At 45.1% G+C, this 23,294-nt stretch overlaps 1 protein-coding gene across 1 annotated transcript; it reads right to left on the bottom strand.

The window, feature by feature from the left end:
- Positions 1-2,980: 2,980 nt before the first annotated feature.
- On the bottom strand, positions 2,981-12,062 carry LOXL4 (lysyl oxidase like 4). The gene is made up of 14 exons (XM_088132147.1): positions 11,707-12,062; positions 10,507-10,673; positions 10,055-10,260; positions 8,951-8,989; positions 8,181-8,397; positions 7,543-7,729; positions 7,001-7,155; positions 6,419-6,586; positions 6,018-6,180; positions 5,471-5,714; positions 4,810-4,925; positions 4,516-4,652; positions 4,200-4,311; positions 2,981-4,067 (listed from the first exon to the last, which is right to left on the bottom strand). The coding sequence occupies exons 1-14, from the start codon at positions 11,975-11,977 to the stop codon at positions 3,997-3,999; spliced, it is 2,253 nt and encodes a 750-aa protein (XP_087988273.1). The 5' UTR covers positions 11,978-12,062; the 3' UTR covers positions 2,981-3,996.
- Between the last annotated feature and the right edge of the window lie 11,232 nt (positions 12,063-23,294).

The raw sequence follows: 23,294 nt of genomic DNA, 5'->3' as shown, positions 1-23,294 counted from the left end.
TTAAGAAGAGGTTGTGCAAGAAGTTTGGAAGTGAAGGAGAAATGACTGAAGAAGCAGGGAAATAATTTCTTGAGATGATGCATTTGAAAATGTAGGAAAGGAGCATGTTGAGCAAGTGAAGACATGAGGTGCTAACCTTTTTTTTTTTTACACCTCAGCATGAGAAATGTCATTAAATTAATAGATGAGGACTTTATGTCATATAATGAATATGAATTCTATGTTCTTCCATGCCCTTTCTGTTCCATGTAAGCCTCAAATATGGTTACCCTCTTGCCTCTGCACTCCATTAAACCATGAAGGTTCTCTTCAGCTTCCATTCTGCTAAATCTATCCTGTAGATTGCAATCAATTTCTCTTTTACTCTTCCTGTTCCCCACGTTTCAGTTATTTCTGCTTCCCCTATGCCTGTCTGGTCCATCTACCAGAGACATTTAATCTTCGGAGTGAAGATCACATAAATTACGTACCATACAAATGATGACGAGGACGAAAAATCAAAGGAGATGAGAAGTTTAAGAAGATAGAATCAGTCTGATGTTGCAGCATTGGAAGATGGAGGTCTGTAGTTGTGCATACAAGATATTTCATGAAAAATTACTCACCCCATGAATTGCAACCTGGTGAGAAAATTTGCTGAAGAAGCTAACTAAGAATGTAATCACTGTTGGTTGCACAAATAAATATTGAACTTGTATTATATTCGCAGCTAAAATAATATGTACAAAGGTGTTCAAATTGCTTTCCAGAAACCTCTGGGGTTCTGCATGAGAAAAATCAGGAAAGATAGACTTGTTTTCCAGGAAGAGAGCTTCGCTTTCATTTTTACTGTCTTCCTCAGAATTGCAGAGAAGTCTTGCTTGTACTCTAAGGAATAAAGACCATACCAAGACACTTCTTGAGATGAAAAGCAAGATGACATCTTTCTCCATTCCATGCACAAAATATTACATTGGTGTGTACAGCATCTATAGCTCCTAAAGGCAACAGACATGCACAACTCTGTTCTGCAGCATCTTAGTGCTGCTTCCTATCAATGTAACATGAAATGGACTTCTCCCTCTCTCTAACAGGAGGCTGGTCTTCATATCACTACTCACTGATGCCGAGCAGCATTGAGGCTCCTTGGTGCATAGGATATATGTCTTTAAATCCTTTGCAGCATACAGGACCTTCATCCCAGATCCTTAACAAACAAGTCTGGCTACTAAAATTTGAAAGCCAGTTCAATTTTAGGATTTTTCATTTTGGAAAGGAAGGGCCACAGCACAGCAGTAAGATGTTTGCTTGCAAAAGGTTTTATCATCAGTTGTTTTGTCCCTATATAAACTGGGAGATGCTTATGCCCACTACCTGGGAGAAATATTGCCAGTCCTTATAGGCAGGCATCTGATTCATCCAGGTCTTGTGGAGTACCATTTCTATAAATCTTTATTGGTTAATTATGGAGATTATGGGATTTAGTTTCTCCAATACTGGAATAGAATCAGATTGCCCACCTATAGTGTAGATACCCCTGAACTTGATACACTAATTAACCAAACTGGTTCAAGGCAATTTCTTTGCCCTATGTAACCTTGTCCAGGCCACCTTCCCACCCTCTCAAGGTTTGTTAAGGTCCAAGTTGAACAGTCTGTTTTTGTCAATCTGAGAGACAGAGAAAAGGAGGCAGAGTTTATCAAATTTCACTTGTTTCTTCTGTTCATGAAATGGAATTTCACATCCAGATCTGTCAAAGCTTAAGCCATTTTAGACAGAGCACTTCAAAATGGCTCAACTTTCACTCCATTTCCACACCAATTCTTCAGAACCAGATTGAAGCCACCCTTCAGCTGTTTTCAATTCTCTTGTCTTGAAGCCCAGAGAACCCCATGAGCCAGTCAGTTCTCTCTCCAGCTGAGAGTTCAAATAATGAGAATCAGTGTCCACCCTGAATTGCCACAGGCCCTGGAAAAATAAAAATCTCCTGACCCGGATCACACAAAATACATTACCACCAGCCCAGTAGCATTTTTTAAAAGAGTTGTTGCAGAGGAGGAGCCACACTGTTGTGAAGACTCTGTTTCTACTATTTGGCTAATATAAACTTTTGCTAGTTGTGAGGTTGGAAGAATCAGCATTTCTCTGACCAGGTGCTTCTCCCAATAAGTGGAGCTTCTGAAGGGGCATTAGGAGAAGAAGGGGTTGGCCTTTGCTAAGCTGTTTTCATCTCCCACTGCACCCCACATCCTTCTTCCAGTTTTGAAGGAGAGAATGCTTCTCTGCCCCAGCTTCCTCAGGTTCAGCAAATTCACTCTGAAATAAGCTGGGCTTCCTCACAAAGAAGGCCAGGCAGATTAGCAAATCTCTGGCTGCTTATTAATCCATTACAGGACAGGATTAGAAATGAGGGTGAGCACTCCAGCTGAGCTCAGTTGTGAGGTAAGGGAAAAGCAAGCTTGCTAGGGGGAGGTTATAGTCATGGTACAACTCCACTGTGATGCTGGAGATCAATAAGGCCACTGAATCCTGGCTTGGCTGCAGGCAGGCATAAATCACTCCCATCCATTCCTCTTCCTTCCTTGACATGGGCCTGAGGGCTGCCCCCTCCCTTCCCACGATGCCTGATGGATTGCAAGCTCCTGTCTACATCCAGGCTTTATTTGTTGCCTGGATGAACACTGCAATGGAGTTGGCTGAGGGAGGCAGGTGCCACTTTGCTATGACCAACTCTTTCGCCTGACTTCTCCCTCATAGGCACATGGCTTGCCTCCTACTGGAAGATCTGTGAATGTTCCCTTGGGATTTGAGGCATTCCACTCTACTAGCCTCTGCTATCCTGGGCAAGTCTAATGCTGCTGCTTCTGAAGCAATACTTCCCTACTCCGGGCTGGCAGGCAGGCAGACTGACTAACTGATTGGCTGTGCTGTTTCCATGCTTCTTTCTCAGCTTGACTTTGTCAATTGGACTCACATAGAAAAAGTGGATGCCACAAGAAAGTCTACCTGGGCATTCTGTCATTCAGCCATGAACATTATTATGTGGTTCAAAAAGCCTTTTATTGGCAGGGTCAAACTCCACAAAATGTGGCACAAAATAGCACCTTTTGTTTCTCTTGAGAGAGGTTTGTGATTCTTCCCTGAGCAAGTGATCCCCAAATAGCATTTTACCCTCCCTATTATTAGCCATCATAGTTCATTGCACATTACTAGCTCCATAGTTAATAATACCGCTCCACTTCCCTAACCTCTTAATATTTAAACTATAGCATGGCCCAGCTGGTGCCTTCTTACAGGAGGGCTCATAGGTGCCTTTTCCGTATCCTTTGGTCTGACTTGGGTTCTTGGATGTGGAGGTATCTGTACTCATGGCAGGACAATAGCTCTTCTGCACCAGAGGTAAGGGTGGGGAGTGGAGGCTTGGGCCTACAGGCATATTGCCTGCTGTATGCCTTTGGGGCAGGGGGAATGTGGGGGCAGAAAAGAAGACAGCCTTGGTGTGTCTTGAGATGAACCAGGCTCCTGAGATAAAACTTGTCAGCAGATGGAGCTGGTTGAGGTAGTTTTTCTGGGCTGTGCTACTCACACACCCCTTCTGCCAGCAAGGCAAGAGCATGGCTCCTCTTTGCCACAATGCTACTCTCTTAGCTGGGCATGAGAAAGACTGCAGTGTCCCCATCAGGTCATTTCAGTCCCATATTTGACCATAGCTGCCAAGCTCAATAAATAGAGAAAGCGGACCAGACAAGCTGGACTGTGTAATGTGGGGCAAAGGAGTGATAGCCACAGCATGGCCATATAGTCTGGATGTGGTGCTGCTGTGTGTGTGTGTGTGTGTGTCAATCCAGGGCAAATGGCAGGGAGGGAAGTGGGCCTTGAAAGAACCTTTCTGCAGAGTCTAGTTCTTGTGCTAGTCAGCATCTGCTTGGATTCTGTCATAGCCCTTGTCAGGTTGAACTGTGAGAAGATCTAGATCCAGGTTCCTTGGAGAATCCCAACTGCTTCTAGAGTATTTGCCTAGACAAAGTTGCTGCTCAGTCTTTGCTGTGCTTCCTCATCCCACTCTATCTTGGCACCATACTCATCACCTGCAAACCAGACAGAAGAAGAAAGGAGGGATATTAACCCAGCTAACAATGCCAAAGGGCAGTATGTATCTCCAGCCTGTGGTATGTGGTTTATCTTCCAACCACGGCTAAGGCTTTCTGTTGTGTTTATACCTGTATGGCATCCATGCAACCAGATACGTTGTCCCTCATACTGGCACTGACAGCGAAGGGCATTGTTGGAAAAGTCAGATTCTGCTACCTCCTGCTTAGGATTCACAACAACCTGGCAAGATAAAGGGAAGGATGGCTTATAGTTCAGTTTGATTGCTCTCTTCTGATCTTCTTCTCTGTCCCCATTACCAGTTTTAGTAAAAAAAAAATATCTATGACAAAGCAACTGACAATAGGGGCCAAATTCATGCCTAGGAGGTTGTTAGGGACGATACCTCTTTGTTCAAACCAAGCCAGACTTCCTTCCCAGACTTACCTGGAATATGTAACTCCCAGGTGGCACATCAGTGATATCTACCCATTGGCAGTCAATGTCATGTCTGTATGTGTCCCAGCAACCTACACTGACACCCTGCTCTCCAAAATTAGCACAGCCAAAACGCCGCTGCATTCCTATATGGAAGAGAACAAGATGGGTGACAGAGAGTAGGCCTTGCCTCACTCACAAGATACTTCTGATGGTATGTACTTATGAAGTGGTGCAAATGTAGTACTTGATTCTAACTTTCTTACTGTTCCCTCTGAGTCTATGTCATTAATTTTCTCTTACCTTCTGGGCAGTTGGTGTCCTCCAGGCAGAAACTGGCCTTATGTCCCTCAGCCACCTTGGAGCCATTGAGTGTCAGTAAGTCATAGTGAGTGAAAACCTCAATGCTGTGGTAATGTCTGTGGGATGAAGAAGAAGAATCAGAAGGCTGCTGTAGGTCAGGATAAAACTATGGCTTGGAAGAAATGGGCTTGTCTAGATAATAGCCAAACAGTCCTTCGTGCTACTTGTGGCAGCGAGAAACAAAGATCTGCTGAGCCATGAAACGGAGCAATGTAGAAGGATTAAGCTGGGCTTTTGGCTCAGCTGCTATTATAGCTCTTCATCCATGCTCAACCATAATGATAGCTTTAGCATAAACACTGCTATCTTCCCAGATGCAACAATCTGAGCTCCCATCATAAAAGAGCTTGCTGAGGTGGAATATCTTTCAGTGGGACACGTGAACCTCAACTCACAGGGAGAAGAAGAGGCTAGGTTTAGAAAAGGAAAAGTAGTCTGGACCACATCTTGTTTTTTAAAAAATGAATGAACAAAACTACCGACAGGAACTAACAACAGCTTTCAGCTTCAAATTATACACATGCATCAGATAGCAACAGCAATTTGATATGACAAAGAAGCACATGTTACTGGTCCCAGTATGTCAAGAACTGCCCACTACCTGTGGCACTCGTGCCATATCCATGCGTGACGGCCACTTTTTGGAAGAAAGTCAGCCCGACCCAGGTTGTGAATCTGAGAGGAGAAGCGCAGCAGGCGTCGATACCCCTCTGGCCAGTTCATATGGTCAGCAGAGGCAGAAAGGCAACCTTCCTCATGGGCACAATATAGCATGTTCAATGGGCGGTCCTCAAGATAAGCTGTCTCCTGTACCAGTTGGGCATTCATTACCAGATCTGGGGCGTCTAAAAAGAGAAGTGGAGCATGAAGTTCTAAATCCATACAGTGTAATTTCTAGGCCCACACTGTTAAACAAATTGACACCCCTGATCCAACTACACCACTTTCTTCAGATTCCTCCATCATACTATATCTTTTGAACTTTCTCAACATTCCTTTGCTCAACCTCAACATAACAAAACAAAACAAAATCTGGCAAAATGGTAGCTCTCAGGACTGCTGTGTTGCCTAAGATAGCTGCTCTATATGAGATCCCAGTGTGTTAGCTTTAAGCATCTCCAGGCCGGACTGTTCCTATTTCCACTTACTGCGGGTACAGGTGACTCCTGCAGCAAAACGCCCCCCTCCATTTGGGCAATGCACGGGTCCATGGTGCTGACATTGTAGGATAGACAGTTCTGAGCCTTTACAACGCACACCACTCAGTACCACCTCAGAAGCATCTGCATTGCCCTGCCAGTACCATGTTTCCTGGAATAGGAACAAAGGGATAGGAACCAAGTAAATACAGGCTCTGAATTTGAAATCCCTGTCTTGGAGTAGATAAGCTCCCATGCTTCCTTTAAGCCCTTGCCTAATCATGACTAACCTGAAGGCTTGGAAGAGGAAGCCTCAGGTACCACCTCTGCAAATGAGTAAGCAAGCCAATCTTGTGCTGGTGCAGTTCAATACTTAAGATTATCAGAAAACAGTGCAGGCAAGCACTCACCTGGAGAGCATGGCTTGCAAAGCCCAGTCCCATCTGCCGACAAGCAACCATGGCCTCCTTGAGTCCCCAGTGTTCTCCACATACGGCACCCCAGCGGAAGGCACTTCCCCTGGGCATCAGTACTTCCACAACACCTTCCTCTGAAGTGCGCCCGCCAGCCAGACGGATCTGCACAGATGAAAACTGGCTTAATAGGTCAGATTAATTATGATGCAATGATGCATATTATAGGTGAATTCCAGGCTATGCTGGCATCATTAGGACTTTTGAGAACTTGGGTACAAGTTTCCTGAGAAATCCGTAATGGGTTGTATGAAGGGTTAACAGCCATTCAGATTGATCAAGTGGCAGTGGCTTTTCTTTGCAGCCTGCCAAGTTGTGGAACCCTATATTCTCCTGAGTAAAATATTGCTCCAGCAGCATTTTATCCATTCCAAACACAAGCACAGTTTATTCTTTCTTAGGTCAGGTATACCATCTCGTCTGGGCTGCTTGGCAAGAGCAGCCGATCCCCTCCTTGTATTATTCATTCCACTCCCTGCTTTGGCAATACAGGGCTTTAGTCAAAGAATTGGATCTTACTTGACGTTGTGCATCTGTTTGGGGCACATTGCAGCGGACAGCAGCATCATTGTCATGCCGGCATCCCGTCTGGGCTGCTTTTTGGGATCTGCACTCCATCAGTGATTGCTCATGTCCCCTGCACCGCACTCTTGTTAAGTGGATAGGACCCAAGCCTGTAATATGAGTTATTCTTAATAGGGATGGAGTCTCACCACATTGTGTGCCACATACACTATAGCCCAATTTCCTCCCCACATGCACAGTTATCAGCCTGATTCTCTCTCAGTAGGGTTACATGGATCTTCCTATCCTACATTGGTCCCACGATTCAATCTTCCCCAGATCCATCCTCTTCTTCCTATCCCTGAAGTTTCTCTCTGGTATGTTAGAACTTTGTCACTCTTTCTGGATTTCACTTGCCTCTGAGAAACTCCATGAGATGTTTCTTAGGAATAACTTATCCAGAATCCTCTTTCTCCTTCCATATATGGCAAGGAGGCAGGAGCCTACTTTGAGCCTTGCCTCACCCAGTTTATGGTTTACCTCATCCCTCCACTCACCTTGACCCAACTGTGCTCCTGAAAGAGCTTCTCGTGCAGTGCCATAACCCAACTGCCGACACACCACACTGGCAGCAAGTAGATTCCAGCCTTCATCACACACAGTGCCCCACTGGCTACCTATTAGCACTTCCACACGCCCTTCACCTACGTGTGCACCTGCACGGAGACGCACCTTGGGTTCCTGCTGGAGTGGAGATAGAGATTAGGGACTAACAAACAGAAGGGAGGGTTAGTGTGTATTTGTAAGAGAGGAATTGTTGTTCTCTGTCAACAGTAACAGTGAAACTCAGGGGGGCTTTCATCTAAGGTTTTTAACTTGTAGTTCTCCTGTCTCATTCTTAACATTTTATGAAAGGTCTAAGGCCACACAGATGTCCTCTTGTAAGCCTTTGGTCTTTCCACTGCTACTCTAGGATAGAACAACTATATAGGATCTATTCAGTGAACCACTATGAACCCCTCATCTGAAATCATCCTGGGAGAAAATTAGACTGGCCCTTGCCCTAGTAGAGAGGTTGCCAAATGATCCTATAGTTTCACCATGGTCAGTCCTCTTCACCATAAATACTTTGAGCATACCAACCAGGATGTATTGCCCCCTATTTTTTTCCTTTGGAAAATTATCTTCCATTTACCTGTTTAGGCTTGCCATGGCTAGATAGCTTGGCTTTCCTGGGCTGGAATTCAGGACCTGCTATGCAGCTGACCAAAGCATGCATACCATGTGGGCAGGCACTTGGATTCTGAGCCTTTGGAAGCACGTGCAGCTTGCATTCACCCAAGTGAACCTCAGTGCCCAGGCACTTAATCTGATGGATCCAGAAGGTATTCTTTTTGCTCAGGCTTTTCAGGCTGCAAAACAAGGGAAGAAATTATTGCCTTTGGTCAGATAATCATCCCTCTGGCCATCTTCCAGAAGGCTTTTTCCATGGGTGAACTGAAGTGCTATCCACCCATCCTTGAGTTGGCAGAAAACTGTACTAGCATGAAATTTGCCATCCTCATTGTCAATCCCTATCCTGTCTCTGTTGCCTTTGTTTCAAGTCACTGGAGTCACCTGACTTTGCTCCAAGGTGACAAAGTCTAACAGAATTTATACATCTTGCGTTTGTCCTTGAATGGTGTCAGAATAAGGAGGAGAATACTGCTTTAACACTGACACACAACTTCAGCCTGTCTCATTCATGGCTGGTAAGGAAAGGATGGCAACATCATGGGATCACAGCAGAAAAAGAGCATGTAAATACCATCATTAGGCGCAAGTGGGGAAACGCCTTAAAACTGGATGAATTAACCGCTGAAAGGCACAGGAAGCAATTAGGCAAATAAACACTAGAGATCCTAAAATCTCCTTTTCCCAAATATTGAGGACTGCAAGGCAATAAAAAATGAGCCAACCCCTTACCTGGACCTTGGATCCTTTAGCTTCTGATTCCAGAGTTTCCTGAAAGGAAGATCAAATATAAATGGACTTTGGCAGCAGCATTAAGAATGCCTTGCAGAAAGAGTAGATATGTCACTCAGATACTTCACTACAGGTTTTTTTTGTTGACAATTTTGAGATTAAAAAAACAAAACAAAACCTCATTCTGAACTCTTATTTCTGTGAATTACCAAATACACTGAAGCAATGGTTGTTCCTATTCTCATTTGTTCTTTTAGGAAAGGTGGCAGTGCTATCCATAGCAACTGGTTCACGGCATTACCCCAAAGGCCCTGCCACCACTGAATCTCTCAGTATCTGCATAGAAGTTCCCATAAGCAAACTGTACAGCTATGGCAAGCATCATAGAAAAGGTGCCATAGAAAAAGAAGAGCTACTTGAAGATGATGGAGACCAAAGCTCTTAACACTTTTAAGTGCCTCTTTACCAATGTGGTCAAGAAAAATGTGTCTACAGGTCATGTTGGCATTCAGAGAATTTGTTGATCTTTCTCAATCTGGGTACTCTACCCCATCAAACATGGCTATGTTTGTGATCTAACACTTTGGGAGGACACCACACTAAGTTAAGATGGTCTAGAAGTTGACGCTGGAGTGGTAGTCCCACAGAATTGATGCATAGGCTAGGGCCAGAAAGTGCAGGTTCTGCTCATCCCTGAAAAGCGCAGTCTTCACTATAATTACTTCACTGCGGTTTGGCTGATCCCCATGGTGAAATGGCTCTGGCACCCATAACTGCTCATTGCAGGACTGTATTTAGCAAGAGAATAGTGGGTGGAGTGTAGAAGATGAACAGAAGGAAACAAGCACATGGAACTGCCAGTGTGTGGGGAGGAAAAAGAGCCCACAAAATCACAGGAATTGGACAGGCCTTTCATGAGAAACAAAAGGAAATTTTAGACGAGACAGACAGAAAGACCATTGTTGTCTTTATAAAAAATCACCTGTTGCCTTATGCTGCCCCATAAGATGCCCATTAAAAAGTGGATCTCCTGATTCATGCTTATCTCTTTCTTCATCACAAATATAACATTGCATACATAGCCCTTGTATTTCTCACTCTTACCTGTAGAATCCTGTGGCCACCTGTCCTTCATGGGGGAATCCTAGCATCCCACACAGTACACGAGTGTTGTTTTGAGTCCAGCCAGCATCACACACCTGACGCCAGCGTCCCTGGAGCTTTACTTCTACTGCACCTTCCATGACAGGGGAGTTTAACTTGGCCCGGGCCAGTATTGGCTTGATCTGCACCTCTTCTACTCTTGAACCCTGCCCAAGGGAAAGAATGGATATTAACCTCTATTTTGTGATTGCTGTTAATGAAAAGTGAGCTAATCAAATGCATATGCTCAATAGTGCAGGGACAAGTCCCACTGATCTTCATTTCACATTAGGATTACATTTCCATGGCCATTAAACTCAGAGGAACTTCCATCCAAATGTGCATACGTAGGATTTGGCTCTAAACTGTTATCAGGGAAAGGAAGCAATTCCAGTCTCTAATAGGGTCCTCACCTGCAGTTGGATACGTGAAGTAGCAGAATTGAGTTGGCGTGGCCCAGTGCACACCACGCCACTATCTTCATTGTGGTTGCAGTCAGTCACCCCCCAACCATTGGATGCACATTCGGCCAGGGAGCTCTCAGTACCTGAGCACCGCATATTGTCCAGCCAGATGGGGCCTGTAGATACATAAGATCAAAAGTAGAAGCCTTGGTCGTTCTCTTCTGGGTTTAGTTTTTCCCAGCCTGATCTCACTGCCTTTCCTAAGAAAAGCCATACTGCTTCCTGTTTACAGTTGGAAGCCTTGTCTGTCTTTCAAGTCAAACATTACTTGTAATATGCATAGATCATTTTGAGAAGCCAAGCAAAGAATGTCACACCAAAACAAATAATTTATATATAATTGATGAGGCACAGGAGAGGTGTAGGAAAAAGGGTAACATCTGGGTAGAGATCAGATTACATTAGCCTTTCCCAACTAAGTACCCTCCAATTGGAATACAATTCCCATCATTCCCCATTAGCACAGCTAATAACACTTGCATTCTAGTGTATCTGAAGGGCATACATTGAGGAAGGTTAGATTGGTGGACCAAATGAATAGACTGGTTCGACTAAAAGGAAAAGAGCACAGAGGATGTGGGAAGTCTGGCCTTTCATGAATACTTGTCCTAAATACAAATGTGTTGTCAAGAAGGAAATTTAATTTAAGATGAGCATACTACGACCAATGTGTTACTCTTTTATTAGACTTTGTCTCTACCTTTCTTTAGCACTTCCAGATTTCACCTGAGGTTGAAGTGAACATAGGCCGAAGTGCCTACAGTATTGCAAGTATTCCATTTGCTACACAGTACCGTTTATGCTGTCTCTTGCTGAAAGATGAGACTTTAAGATGTATGGGATGCAATCTCCCCCTTATTTCAATTCATGGTGGCCTTTGAGCCAATGCAAAGTAAAATCTTGCTGGTCCACATGATCCCAGTGCTCAGAACAGGAATATACATAGCCCATTTACTTGAAAGCTAACCTTATAGCTTAAAAACCTGGACCAATAATTGAGTACTTTCATACTAAATACCACCTTTATTAGTGAGTTTCCAGCTCTTGGCACTGAAAATAGGTATACAGGCTGAGATCTGGCAAGCACTAAAAACTGCTTGAGACCAACAACACTCCTTCTTGGGTTTCTCCATTCCTGCCCCTCCTTACCATCTCCTGGGCCATATTTGGCGCTGTGGGCCCAGTTTATGGCCTGTTCGTAGCCCAGCTCCCTGCAGGCCACACTTGCCACATGGATGTTGAAGTCATCATCACACACTGTGCCCCACTGTCCTTTGTACAGCACTTCTAGCCGTCCTTCGCCTGCTTGGCTCCTGGGCCCCACCAAGCGCAGCTTAATTTTGGGATGTTTTGCCCAGCTAGGTACTTGCAGGCATAGCAGGAGGAGGAAGGTAAGAGGATACACCTGCAGAGGGAGCATCTCTGGTCCAGTGCTGGTGGAGATACCTGGGAGGCCAAAGAAATTGGATCAAAAGTAGCATGAGAAAGGAAAGGGTCAATGGAACTTCTTGTCAGAAGACTCCTCTTCGGTTTAAAATGGACAAGACAATTTATAGCAACAATATAAAAACAACCAGGAGGAAATGTTATTTAAAAAAATACAGGAGTAGCAAATAATAATGTATTGTAAATTATTCATTAAGCACTTAGCAATGTGGACGTATTTTAAAAAGACCCAGGTTCTTCCCCCTTGCCAGAAGGAGAATGACCGACGGACAGATGGGAAAGGATGCATGGATGTGCCGACCAGAGGAATAGCACATCATCCCAGCCACCCACATGAACAGGATGGGGCCTTATTATCTCCTCCAGAATCCTGCCACATCAGTGCAATGAAATGATTGGTTGCTTTTCTATATTTATGTCTTGGATTTTGAGAGGCGGCAGAGAATGCCCCATTTCTGTCTGAACACATGGTTCCTTTCCATGCAAAGGTAACTTGAGCATAGCTTATGAGGAGGGGACAGCCACGCAGACACAGTGCACCTTGTCCCATCACTATTTCCCTATGCCCACCGACCCCAACATCACAGACTTCACTGAGAGTTTGACTTACTCATTCCACACTGCTTGGGGCTGTGCTAAAGAACAAGTTGGGCTCCTTCCCCTCCTTTCTACATCCAGTTCCACAGGGGCTCCAAATGCACACGTTCAGTGTACTTAACCAGGACAAGTTAGAGGTATTTAGTATTTTATTAGTATTTAGCATTTAGTAGCCTGTTGTTTTACTGTTTTGGGGGGTGGGGGGGTATAGCTTAGCCTGCTTTTGATCTAGCCCATTTTCAGCTTATGATTCAATGCTTCCAAGTTAAAGGAATGACGTGAAAGCAGCCCCCCTCCTCCTCCACCCCCCACCCCACCCCCCTACACACACACCAGCATCCATAGTGGTCTTATAGGCTTGTCAGCCAGTTACTCACCTGCAGGCACTGAAAGAGGGGAAGAAGTGCTGCTCCCCGAGCCTGACAAAACCAGTTGTCAGCAGCTGGATCTAATGGGGGTGAGGCTGGCCGCCTGCTGCAAAACCTCTAGCTCACAAGGTGAGGAGAGTTACCGCCAAGTTCCTGTAGAAACCCTGGCGGAGAAAGCAGCCAGCGCGAGTTTTTGCCAGCAACCCGTCCCGTCCCACCCTTTTTATCCGCGGCATCCGCCCTTCAGCTCTGGCTCCTGCACGAATCTGGGCAGGGCAGGCGGGCGCCTCAGTGGTCTCCGTGCCCGAGAGGACGCCTCCCCTAGAGGGGCAAGAAAGGTGCCCCCCAGCCCTCTGCTTTTGGGTATTCCCGGGCAGGGTTCTGCCCCCCACCCCACCCCACCCCAAAGGAGCCACAAGGTCTCAACAGTAAAGCAGTCCTGTATCTCTTTGCCAGGGAGGGGACGGAGGGGCGGGGGGGCATGCTTCACCTGTTGGGTTTCTGCAGCTCTTAAAGACGTCAGCGCCCAAGCAGTAGGAAGGGCAGGGAGGCGTTTTGCAAGAGGAAAGGGAAGAAGCAACGTTACCCTGGGGGAGGGGGATGGTTCACATTTCAGGGATGGAAGATCCAGTTCCCCACCTCCCTGCAGGTTCACAGATGAGTGGCCCCGAATCAGGGACCTCATGGAGTAACCAGACCATCAGAAGAACAAAGCAGACTGTGAAAGGCTATTGCAAGGTTAGGGGATGAAGAGGAGATGGCCTTTAGGGACATTGCAGAGCTATCAGATCTGAGCTTCTGAAATCCAGATAACCACCAGATGACATAAGGCAGTACTGTAGTTGTTTCTGTATCTCTTTGCTGCCACCTTATGGCCATCTGGATCTTTACCTCCCTGATCTAGTGGCCCTGGTAAAGTGCTTCTTCCCAGAATGACCCTGCTGCACCCAAAGAGCATCCAACACTTTTGCATTGCTGTCTGAAATAGCTCCACTTCCATCCCTAATTACAACCCAATAACCGAGGATGGAAGCCGTTTTCAAACACATATTGAGTCCCATGTTCCTCTGTGGTCTTGCCTATGGACCAGTCCAATGGCTACAAACTCTATAAACATATAAAACTAGATAAAAGATCCTGATTGGTGCCATTTTATATTTATACATACATTCTCCCAATCAAATTAGAGGCCATTCCTGTAAAGTCAGCATATATAAGCTAACCATGTCAGTTACAAAGCTAGTAACAAAATGCTAGGCTTAATTTCTAGTAGTAACCTTCCCCCCCCTCACCCCCCCACCCCTTTTCTGGTGACTTACGATGTTATGCAAACTCAGCCTGTTTGCTTAGATTGTTCTTCACTGGATTAATTCAACACCACTGAATTTATGTGACACAGCTATACTCGTCCTCACCTAACAACATCTTGCAAATATAGGAGTTCTGCTGCGCTTATGGCAGCAACTTTATTATTGCGATAGAACAATCTTCCTCAACTTGGAGCCCTCTACATGTGGCCTGGAAAAAAGGGTTAAAGGTGAGAATAAGATGGTGGAGAAAGTGTTCATCAACCACCTGTCACTGATTTTACTTTTCAAATTATACCCTGCCCTATAACCAAAGAAGTCTCACAACTACCTCACAATAGATACATTTGAAGTAGGTGTGAAGTATGGTGGATTTCTTTCTGGTTTATCACGAACATCAAGTGTTCCCACTTGATAGCATAGCAATGCTAGTTGTACTTCTGAAGAAATTGGAGATTGGTCACTAGACAGCTAAGAGCCACTAAGTAAGAGATCTGAGATATACTACTACTCTTATTTTAGTTCTTGCTAGCAACTTTCTTCTTTATGCTGTTGTTCAATATGCCTGACGTCCAACAAGAATAAAATTAATCACAATCTGTACTATAATCAATCTCGAAAAGAATTGTTATTCCACTGAAAGGAGTGGCTGTTATCAGAACCATGGTTTGCGCTTCACAACCAAAACCAGCAAAGATAATCCATGGCATCTGATATGTATGAAACTTGTTTCTTTTTAAATCACTGAGATGATCTTGAAGAAAGGAAAATGTAGACTTGTCTGGCATCTCTAGTTCAATTAGAGCCTTTTTTGCCTTAGAACCTCTTTAGGATAAGAAGAGGCCATCTGATGCTGTCCCTAAAACGTTTTAGCCTCTATGTTCATTCAGCCCTATCCAGAAAGACCAGTTCAAGAAATTATAGGAGTAATAGTTCAAAACATTTGGAGGCTACCAGATTGCCTACCATTCCTTCAGTGCATGTTCTGCTGAGCACCATCACTTCCAATGGTACCAACAGGAAAGAACTTTGGGATAGATGTCCAAGCAAAACAAGCAAGATCCTTTGGCATCTGCAATCCAGCAGTTTTTTTGGCAACCTTACTGAGATAAAGTCATCAGCAGCCATCGTCATATTTTGGTTGTATTTGGGTTGGTTTCATGGGCAATAACTGGATATTTCCAGGATGTTACTGAGATGTCATAAATGCATCCTATTGTTAAGCAGAGCTTTTGAATGTCTTGCTAACATAAACTGATTGGCCTATGATGTTGATATTTTGTTGGAGACTGAAATTCTCCTTAGTGTTTTTTTTAAAATGCCTATCCCACCCACGGCAAATATATCTCTGGAAAATATGGTTAATTTCCCCCCATCTTCAGTTTCTTGGGGATAATAGTATTATTGGGTACATTGATTATTTTTAACGTGCTAAGAATATGTGTGGTTCAGTGACAAAATGTAAACCTTGCATGCAGAATATTCCAAGTTCAGTTTCTAGAATTTTTTTGTAGGCATGTTCAAGACTCCTCTCAGATTCTTTAGAGAGCTGCTCCCAGTTAATGCTAACCATGGATAAATGTATCATGTAAACATGGATACATTTAAGTTCTTTTTGCTTTGAGGGACCTTCTAGTTATCCTGCTGAGTGAAGCCATAGATTTATGCTCTGACATTTTGCTTTAATGGTGCCACTGTCTATCTTCTCAAGGTTGCTCTCTTTTTAGAATCAGGCAGATGATCAGGCTGTACCCACTACTGTAGCCCTCAACCTGCAACCTGTTAGATGACTCAGTCTTGCTCCACATTCTTTGTCCTTGATTTCATCCCACAGCTCTCTTTCATCCAGCTCCTCAGTTCCACTCTTGCTCTGATTTGCTGGACTGCTGACTCCTCCAAGTAGCAACACATTCGCAGCACCTCCTGGAAACCTGTTACTGGTTCACATTCTGTGGCCTCATCCTGGCAGCAGCTGCTCCCGCCCCACTAGCCCAGAGGAGCAATGAGCAGTAAACAGGAAGCATGTTGCCCATGCCGTAGCCCGCATCCCAGGCAAAAATGTCCTAGTGGCAACTGCCTGTTTGCTTAGAAATTAAAGAGTAGGTTGCTAACACGAAGAGTGGGCGGTGGGGGGGGGGAAGCCTCAAAATAGCCCTGAGCTCATCATTCTGGCAAGCCCTTCTCTCTCTCTTTTCAGGGAAAGACCCATCTGGGATGAACTAGGCAATTCTCTACCTAACCCCAAACTGTGCCCTCCACTTTTAGTTCCCATACATGGAGTTAGCCCCACCCATCTTCAGGGCCCAGCTGAGAGAATGGCCTTTTGGGACGAGCCCAGGGAACTCCTTGACTACTTTCCTAGTAAAGCCCCTGGGGTCTTCCCTTGTCATGCCAGAGGCCTGACACCCAGAGCACTCTCTGCTTCTCTCCCCAACACATGGCTTCTGGTTAAATGACATCAGGGGACTTAGCAATTGTCAAAGCACCAGATTCTTCAAAACATATTGCTATGACCGAGAGCTGTCAGCAGTTCCATACAAAACAAAAGAAGGAGGCAGGCAAATTGTGAAGGATGGGATAGAGTGAAGCAGGAAAAGGGCTCTGTTACCTTCCTGAGAACCCTCGAAGCAGAAGGGTCACCCCTCCTGCGTAAGGGGACTGATAGCAGCAACTTGTTTTCAGGCTACAGTGTCAACTCTGGAGAGATTTGCCAGGGCAGACCAGGGCATGGGGATTTGTAAATATTATGGTTCCCTGTCCCGATTGAACTGAGCCAGCACATTTCTTATAATCAGAGGCCCAACCTCTAGGCGTGATTTGAAGCATGGAAAATATAGAGTAGATGAATCAACTTCAAAATGACACTTTAATGTAACTGCATTCACTTCATCACTTATTTATCCAAATAAAACCTGCTTAACACAACCTTTTCCAAACTGGCATCTTCCAAATGTGTTGGAACTGCAGTTCCCAGAATTCCTGTGCTGAGTTAGCACAATGAAGGTAGTTAACTTAGTCATAGTTAAATTTGGTAAAGACTGATTAATGTAATTAGTCTCCATTTTTTTGTAATTCAAAGCATTCCAAGCTCAGTTCTCTCTCTATCCCCAAAATAACCTTTGAAAATTGTGAGGCAAGTTAGCTAAGCGAAACTGACTGGTCCAATATTACCCAGAGAGCTTTGAAACTAATTTGGGATTTGATCCATTGTCTTTCAAGTTTTGGCCATCTTTTTCCTGATGTTATGTCGAAAACTGTGAATAAAGCTAGACTTTTTGAATAAGCAAGGGGAATAATATAAATAAAGGAAGATGTTAATTTGGGAATACAAAGAGAGAACCTAAAATTATATCTATAAATAGCTTAATTGTGCATAGAATTAATTTCAGAGATAGAAAAAAATGCCAAAATAGGATTGATACTCAATGTTACAAGAAGATAGAAGGAATTTATCAGTATGTTTGTATGACCTTTTTTTTTTTCTCCTCCAAGAATGAAGTCGAGGAATTTTACCCACTGCTGAGTTACATTGGTCTCCATCCAGCCTTGAACCTGCACAAAAATCCAGCATAAAATTATACCCCATAGCTGATCCTTGTCCTGCCTCTAGTGTGTCTATTTCGAATGTTGTTGTCCTGATTATGTGTATGTAGTGCAGGCTAGGCAGAAAGTGATGGCTGAGTCCTCCAGCGTTGCTGCCCTCCTTTTCAGCATGTCACCATACAGAAAAAACATCTGCCAATCAGGGCTCTGCAGCAGAAATTGGCTGGGTCCGGCACCAGGATTTTGCCAGGGTCTCCAGGCTGCATTGTCTACTGCTCACCTCCTAAGCTCCATTCTGTCATAATAAAGTTGAATCAAGTGTAAAACAACAAACCAAACCAAGTATCACAAATGGAGCCAAGTTGCTTTCAGTGGTCGTTAAGGGAGATCACTTTTATTTGAAAATTTTCTCCCTTTTCTCTCCTTTTCTACATAGTAACCATTCCTTTGTATTCTGGAAGTAAATGCAGAATGAGGAAAGGGGAGGGCAGTATTTCACTCTTCCTATTTCACCCTGTTATGCTATTTCAGCTATTTCATGTTATGTATGCTATTCGGGCAACAGCAACATATCAAGCAGGCTTCAAGTTTTGTGTCCAGCTCTTTCAGGGAGTGACTGGCAGAAGAGCCTGACCGAGAACCAGCAGGAAGGGGATGGACCTGTATCAGCCTGGATAATAAGCATCTTTCTGATAACTTATACTACTGCTCACCTTACTTTGCTTCTAATATCAAGAGCTGGAGAACTGTAATACATAGGACACATCTTGAGGATGCTGCTGGACAGTATCAGAACAAAGAGAAAAACACTACTTTAGTACCAGTACAGTACAGTTAAGGATGACTTAAGCCTGTTTCACTGATGGACTGGGGAATGAGATGAAGGCAATGTGGTGGGGACAAGTGGGAATGGCTATTGTCAAGGAACGACTATGCTGTGGTCAAATACAAGTAAGGACAGAGGGAGAGGGAAAAAGAATTTCTTAATTCAGGGACATTCACTGAACTTAGACAGAAGTCCTTTTTCTGAAGAGTAAAAGATTCTTTTTTCATGTTCTGGAGGTCCATACATATCTCACAATACATTGTTCTTTGACTAAACATATTTGGGAGGGGCTACAAATAAGAACAATGGTGCAGCAGCAGGAACCTGTGAGGCTGAGGTTAATCTTTTTTCCCATGGGGTTGCCTTATTCCAAATTCCTCCCTCCCCCATGCCATTTGTTTGGGAGAACAATTACTGTGATACTTCCACCAAGTTCTGCCTTTCTCCCTCCTTAGAACCAAGAGCCCAAGAACAGGGAGTGGATGGGGGCTACGGTAAAGGAGAGGGGAATTCATCTGTAGCCTGTCTCAAATCACTCCTCCCCACACAGCTGCTTTTCGTCAAGAAAAGGATTTTGGGGTTCAGGTATCAATTTACTCACATCATGACTTGTTTGGACTTGATGTTAAGAGCTGGTATCATCATCTTGTGTGTTTTAGCCCTGTTCTAAAACAATATTGGTTATGACTCAAATGGTCGCCAAGAGCAGACCTCCACCAAGTATCATAAAGGAAGAGAGTGTTTTTAAGCATATGGCTCAGACCAGCAACTGGGTTTCAGTATCAGAACGGAATCCCCCATCTTTCCCAAAGAAGCCCTTGCCACTTTCCCTCAGGTGTCCTAGTTGAAAATATGGGGGAGCCCATTGTTTGATATTGTTTCTAAATATTTTGAAGCCAACAACACCTGCAAACTCGTCATGCCACACACTGTCATGTCCAAGCCTTCCCTGAGAGTTATGTTGAGGCTCTTCCCCCTCCTACTTTCAAGAAAGGTCTTCAGATCTTCTATAATCAAGACCCTCTTTTCAGCCAGTCCACTTCCCTCTGAACTACTCTGAGTAATGATTTTAACTCTTTTCATTTGTTCACTTTTTATTGTTAACTGCCTTGAAGTACCCTAGGGATAGAAAGGCAGGATATTAATCACATAAATAAATAATCCATCCCTATCTGCCTCCTCTCTCATTTCTTAGAAGTAATCTAGCATTAATAGCTCAACAGGCAGGAAACAGTGGGAAAATGACTCCAGTTTGGTCAAGAGAAATACCAAAAACGTTGCAAAGAAAAGCAAATCTTGCTTCTCCATTCCCCCCCCCCAAAAAACAAGCCACGTTTGCTGCTTTGATTCCATTCATCAAAAGCTGGACATGTCTGTACCAGTGCCTGTGCAAAGGAAATATCTTGGCGGTCTGAGTAACTTATGGGGTTCTGTCACCCCACTGATTTAGTCCACTTAATTTCAGGCCGAGTACAAACGAGCCTCTTTCCTCCCTCTCTCTGTCATCGTTCTGCACGACCCGCGCGGAAGGCCTATTGCGACCAAGCGACCCTTCTGCTTAACGAGATTTGCCGTCTCTCTCTCGACTGACTCAATTATGCCAAACATGGCGACATCTCTCGGGCTTTTACGGGGGAAAAGGGCTGCTCCTGGGCGGCCCTGCGACTGGGAAACGTCGAGCCAGAGATGAAGGCTGGATCCTCCTTCCAGGCACGCGGGAGCCGCCGACTAGGGCGACGCTGCCTTCCCTTCCCTCCGGCACCTGCCTCTCGCCTCGCCCCGCCCTTCTGCGCGCCCCCCGAGCGCCCCGCGGCGCTTTCTGCCCCTCCTGCCGCCTGCGGGGGCGGAAGGCTGCCCCGCGAGCGACCGCCGGACTCAGCGCCGCTGCCCCGGCCGACGTGGCAGAGGGGAGACGAGTAGGCGCTCCTCCCCCTCCCGAGCGCCAGGCCGACGGGGAGCACGTGTCAGCGCCTCGGCTCGAGATATGTCCTGTGGTTAAGCCTGCGGAGCAGCTCAGGCGGCGCTAAAAACAGTCCAGCCGGGAGCTATTCTCAGCCCGTCAATATTTATATAGCTGTCTCAGGTGTAGCACCTCGCTCCAGGGAAGTTTTTATTTAGGGGCTGGGGGGAGTTCCAGCGGCGGGGGCGATGGGGCGAAGCATCACCCGGCGGAAGCGGCCTCGAGGCCGAACCGAGGTGTAGGAGAGCTCCCTCGTTCGCCGCCACAGTAGCGAGGGAAAGCGAAGGGGCGAGACTCGGCCGCTTCGGCCGGCGGGGCGGGGCGGGGCGGGGTGGGGTAGGGCGCACGTACTAACAGTCCACAAAGCCGAGGAAGGGGAAATGGGCGGGGGCCGAAAGGCGCGGTGAGCCCATAAGAGCCCCGAGACCAGAAGCCAGGGAGGGGCTCATACCCTACGCTGCGTCGCACACAGTGCCCAGCCTGCAGTTTTGAGAAAGCCCTTTTTAAGGAGGGCCGGGAGGGCCTTAGCCCTCTTTAACTCGCTCTCCAAAGCTGTTCTTTAAGGCACTGTTTTTCAAACTTGACAACTTTAAGATGTGTGGACTTCAGCTCCCAGAATTCCCCATGCTGGCTGGGGGATTCTGGGACTTGAAGTCCACACATCTTAAAGTTGTCAAGTTTGAGAAACACTGCTTTAAGGTGTGTTGCCAGCAATGTAAGTATGCCCTTTCCGATTAACAGCCTGCTTCTCCACAAATGTGTCCAGTCCCCTTTTAACACAGCATGTTAGCAGTCATCACCACACCTGATTGCAGTGAGTTCCACAGATTAACTGTGTTGCATAAAGGAGCACTTTCATGTATTGGTTATGAACTTTCTGCATTTAGTTTTAATGAGTGACCCTGCTTTCTAAATTATGAACGAGTATGAAAAAAACTTTCTTCTCTCCCCTTTTTCTATATTATACACAGTAATATATTCCTCTAACCAGTCTCTTCTTTTGCACTCTTCTGGCTCCAGGTTGTACTGTGGTTTGATTGGGGGGGGGGGGAGGTGGGGGGAGGCTTGGAAGTGTCCTTTTCCATTAGAAACCACGTTACCTCAGAGCAATATTGTACTTTTCACACACTGCTCGAAAGTGCCAAGGCTGCAGGTTCACCCTCCTGTTTGTCACAGATTGTGACTCAATCTGGTCCAGTTCCTCCCTTGATGCAGAGATCCAGAATAACCATTTTGTTTCTACCGGAAGCCTGGGGGTGAGAAAGCATCTAACACTTTGAGCCCCTGCTTCTTGCTTCTCAACCCAAAATGCTGCAGAAGAGTCCATCTGTATTCATAACCATCTATCCATGAAGCATTTCTGGATAATGTTAAACTTTTATATGCTAACCCTGTAACTCTCTTCTTCTACCATCACAGCAATCCGAAGAGGTCAAACACATGAGAAACCATTCAGCAACTTGAAGCAGAATGCCACTACAATCTCCTGAGATTGGAAGAAATCTGGCAGATCATCTTTGCCAGTACATACAGATAATCTCTGGTGTGTATAGTAAAATGAACTGGCACTGCTTTTTCTTTTTTTATTCATTGCCCCTGGCTAAAGAGACCGCCCCCCCCCCTTCTAAATGGCATGTGTAAGTAAGAAATCTCCAGAAATACAGGAGGGGATGTAGAACCAGGAAGAACCTGCTGTTTTCAACCTGCTGGGTGAGATGAATGAATCCAGCCAAGGAAGCCTGAGTGACTGCATTCATGCAACTCACTTACATTGGTTATAGTACTGAATTAAATCATTTTCTAGGTTGGCACAAGATATAAACTACCCAAAGTGGCTGGATTTGCACAGTATGTTAAGCCGCAAGAAAGCTTAACCAATGTTAAAACTCCCCAGCTTTTGCATGATGTACAAATACAGTTATTTAAAGCTTTAACTGACCTGGTTAAGTATGTTGTACAAACACAACAGTGAATTCCATCACCCAGTCTGATTTGGAAAAGGAAGGCACTGGGAAATAATTGCTGCTGTCAGCTGTCTTCTTAAGAAGCTTCTTCAGAAAACAGCATGGCTTCTTTGCTTCTAAAGAGAGGCAAAGCTCCTGCAGTGTGTTCTTTGCATTGCTCCGGCTGCCTTTTCCGGCAACTCCAGTAGTCAGCTAAGAAGCTTCTGCACATGCAGTTTAACAGGCATATGCAGCAAACCACATGACATCAAAATGGAGATGGAATAATACAAATATGACTTACATATTTGCATCAGGATGCCTGATGCAAATAGAAAGTTGCATTGTTTATGTAATTACATCATCTCTCCTCATCCCCAGATGCCTATGGCAGGTAGGGCAAAATGAAGCACCTTAATAAAGCGAATAGGGCTGTCTCCATGTCCTGATGAAGCTGACTTGCACAGGCCTGTTCTAGTCCTCTCTAATGCCAGTGATGCTTTATGGCAAGAGCATACAGAAGGATCTTAGCTCAAAAGTAAAGTAGATGTGGAATGTTCTAGATTCAGCTCTTGGCATCTCTATCATAAAGAGATCAGGTAAAAGGTGATGAAAATGATGTTCTCTGCCAGAAACCCTGGAGAGTTACTGCCAGAAGGGGTGGAGGACGACACTTGAACCTGGTCTATGTTCCCTTAGTAACATGTTAAGATTTGCATCTTCATGGGCAGACATTGTAGGCAGAAG

The sequence above is a fragment of the Python bivittatus genome, unplaced genomic scaffold, assembly GCF_059951505.1.
Source record: "Python bivittatus isolate LINGU-HERP-01145 unplaced genomic scaffold, Pbiv_v1 ctg000980_np1212, whole genome shotgun sequence".
Classification (NCBI taxonomy): Eukaryota; Metazoa; Chordata; class Lepidosauria; order Squamata; family Pythonidae; genus Python; species Python bivittatus.
The sequence above is the reverse complement of the archived record's forward strand: the minus strand, read 5'-3'. Positions and strand labels throughout refer to the sequence as shown.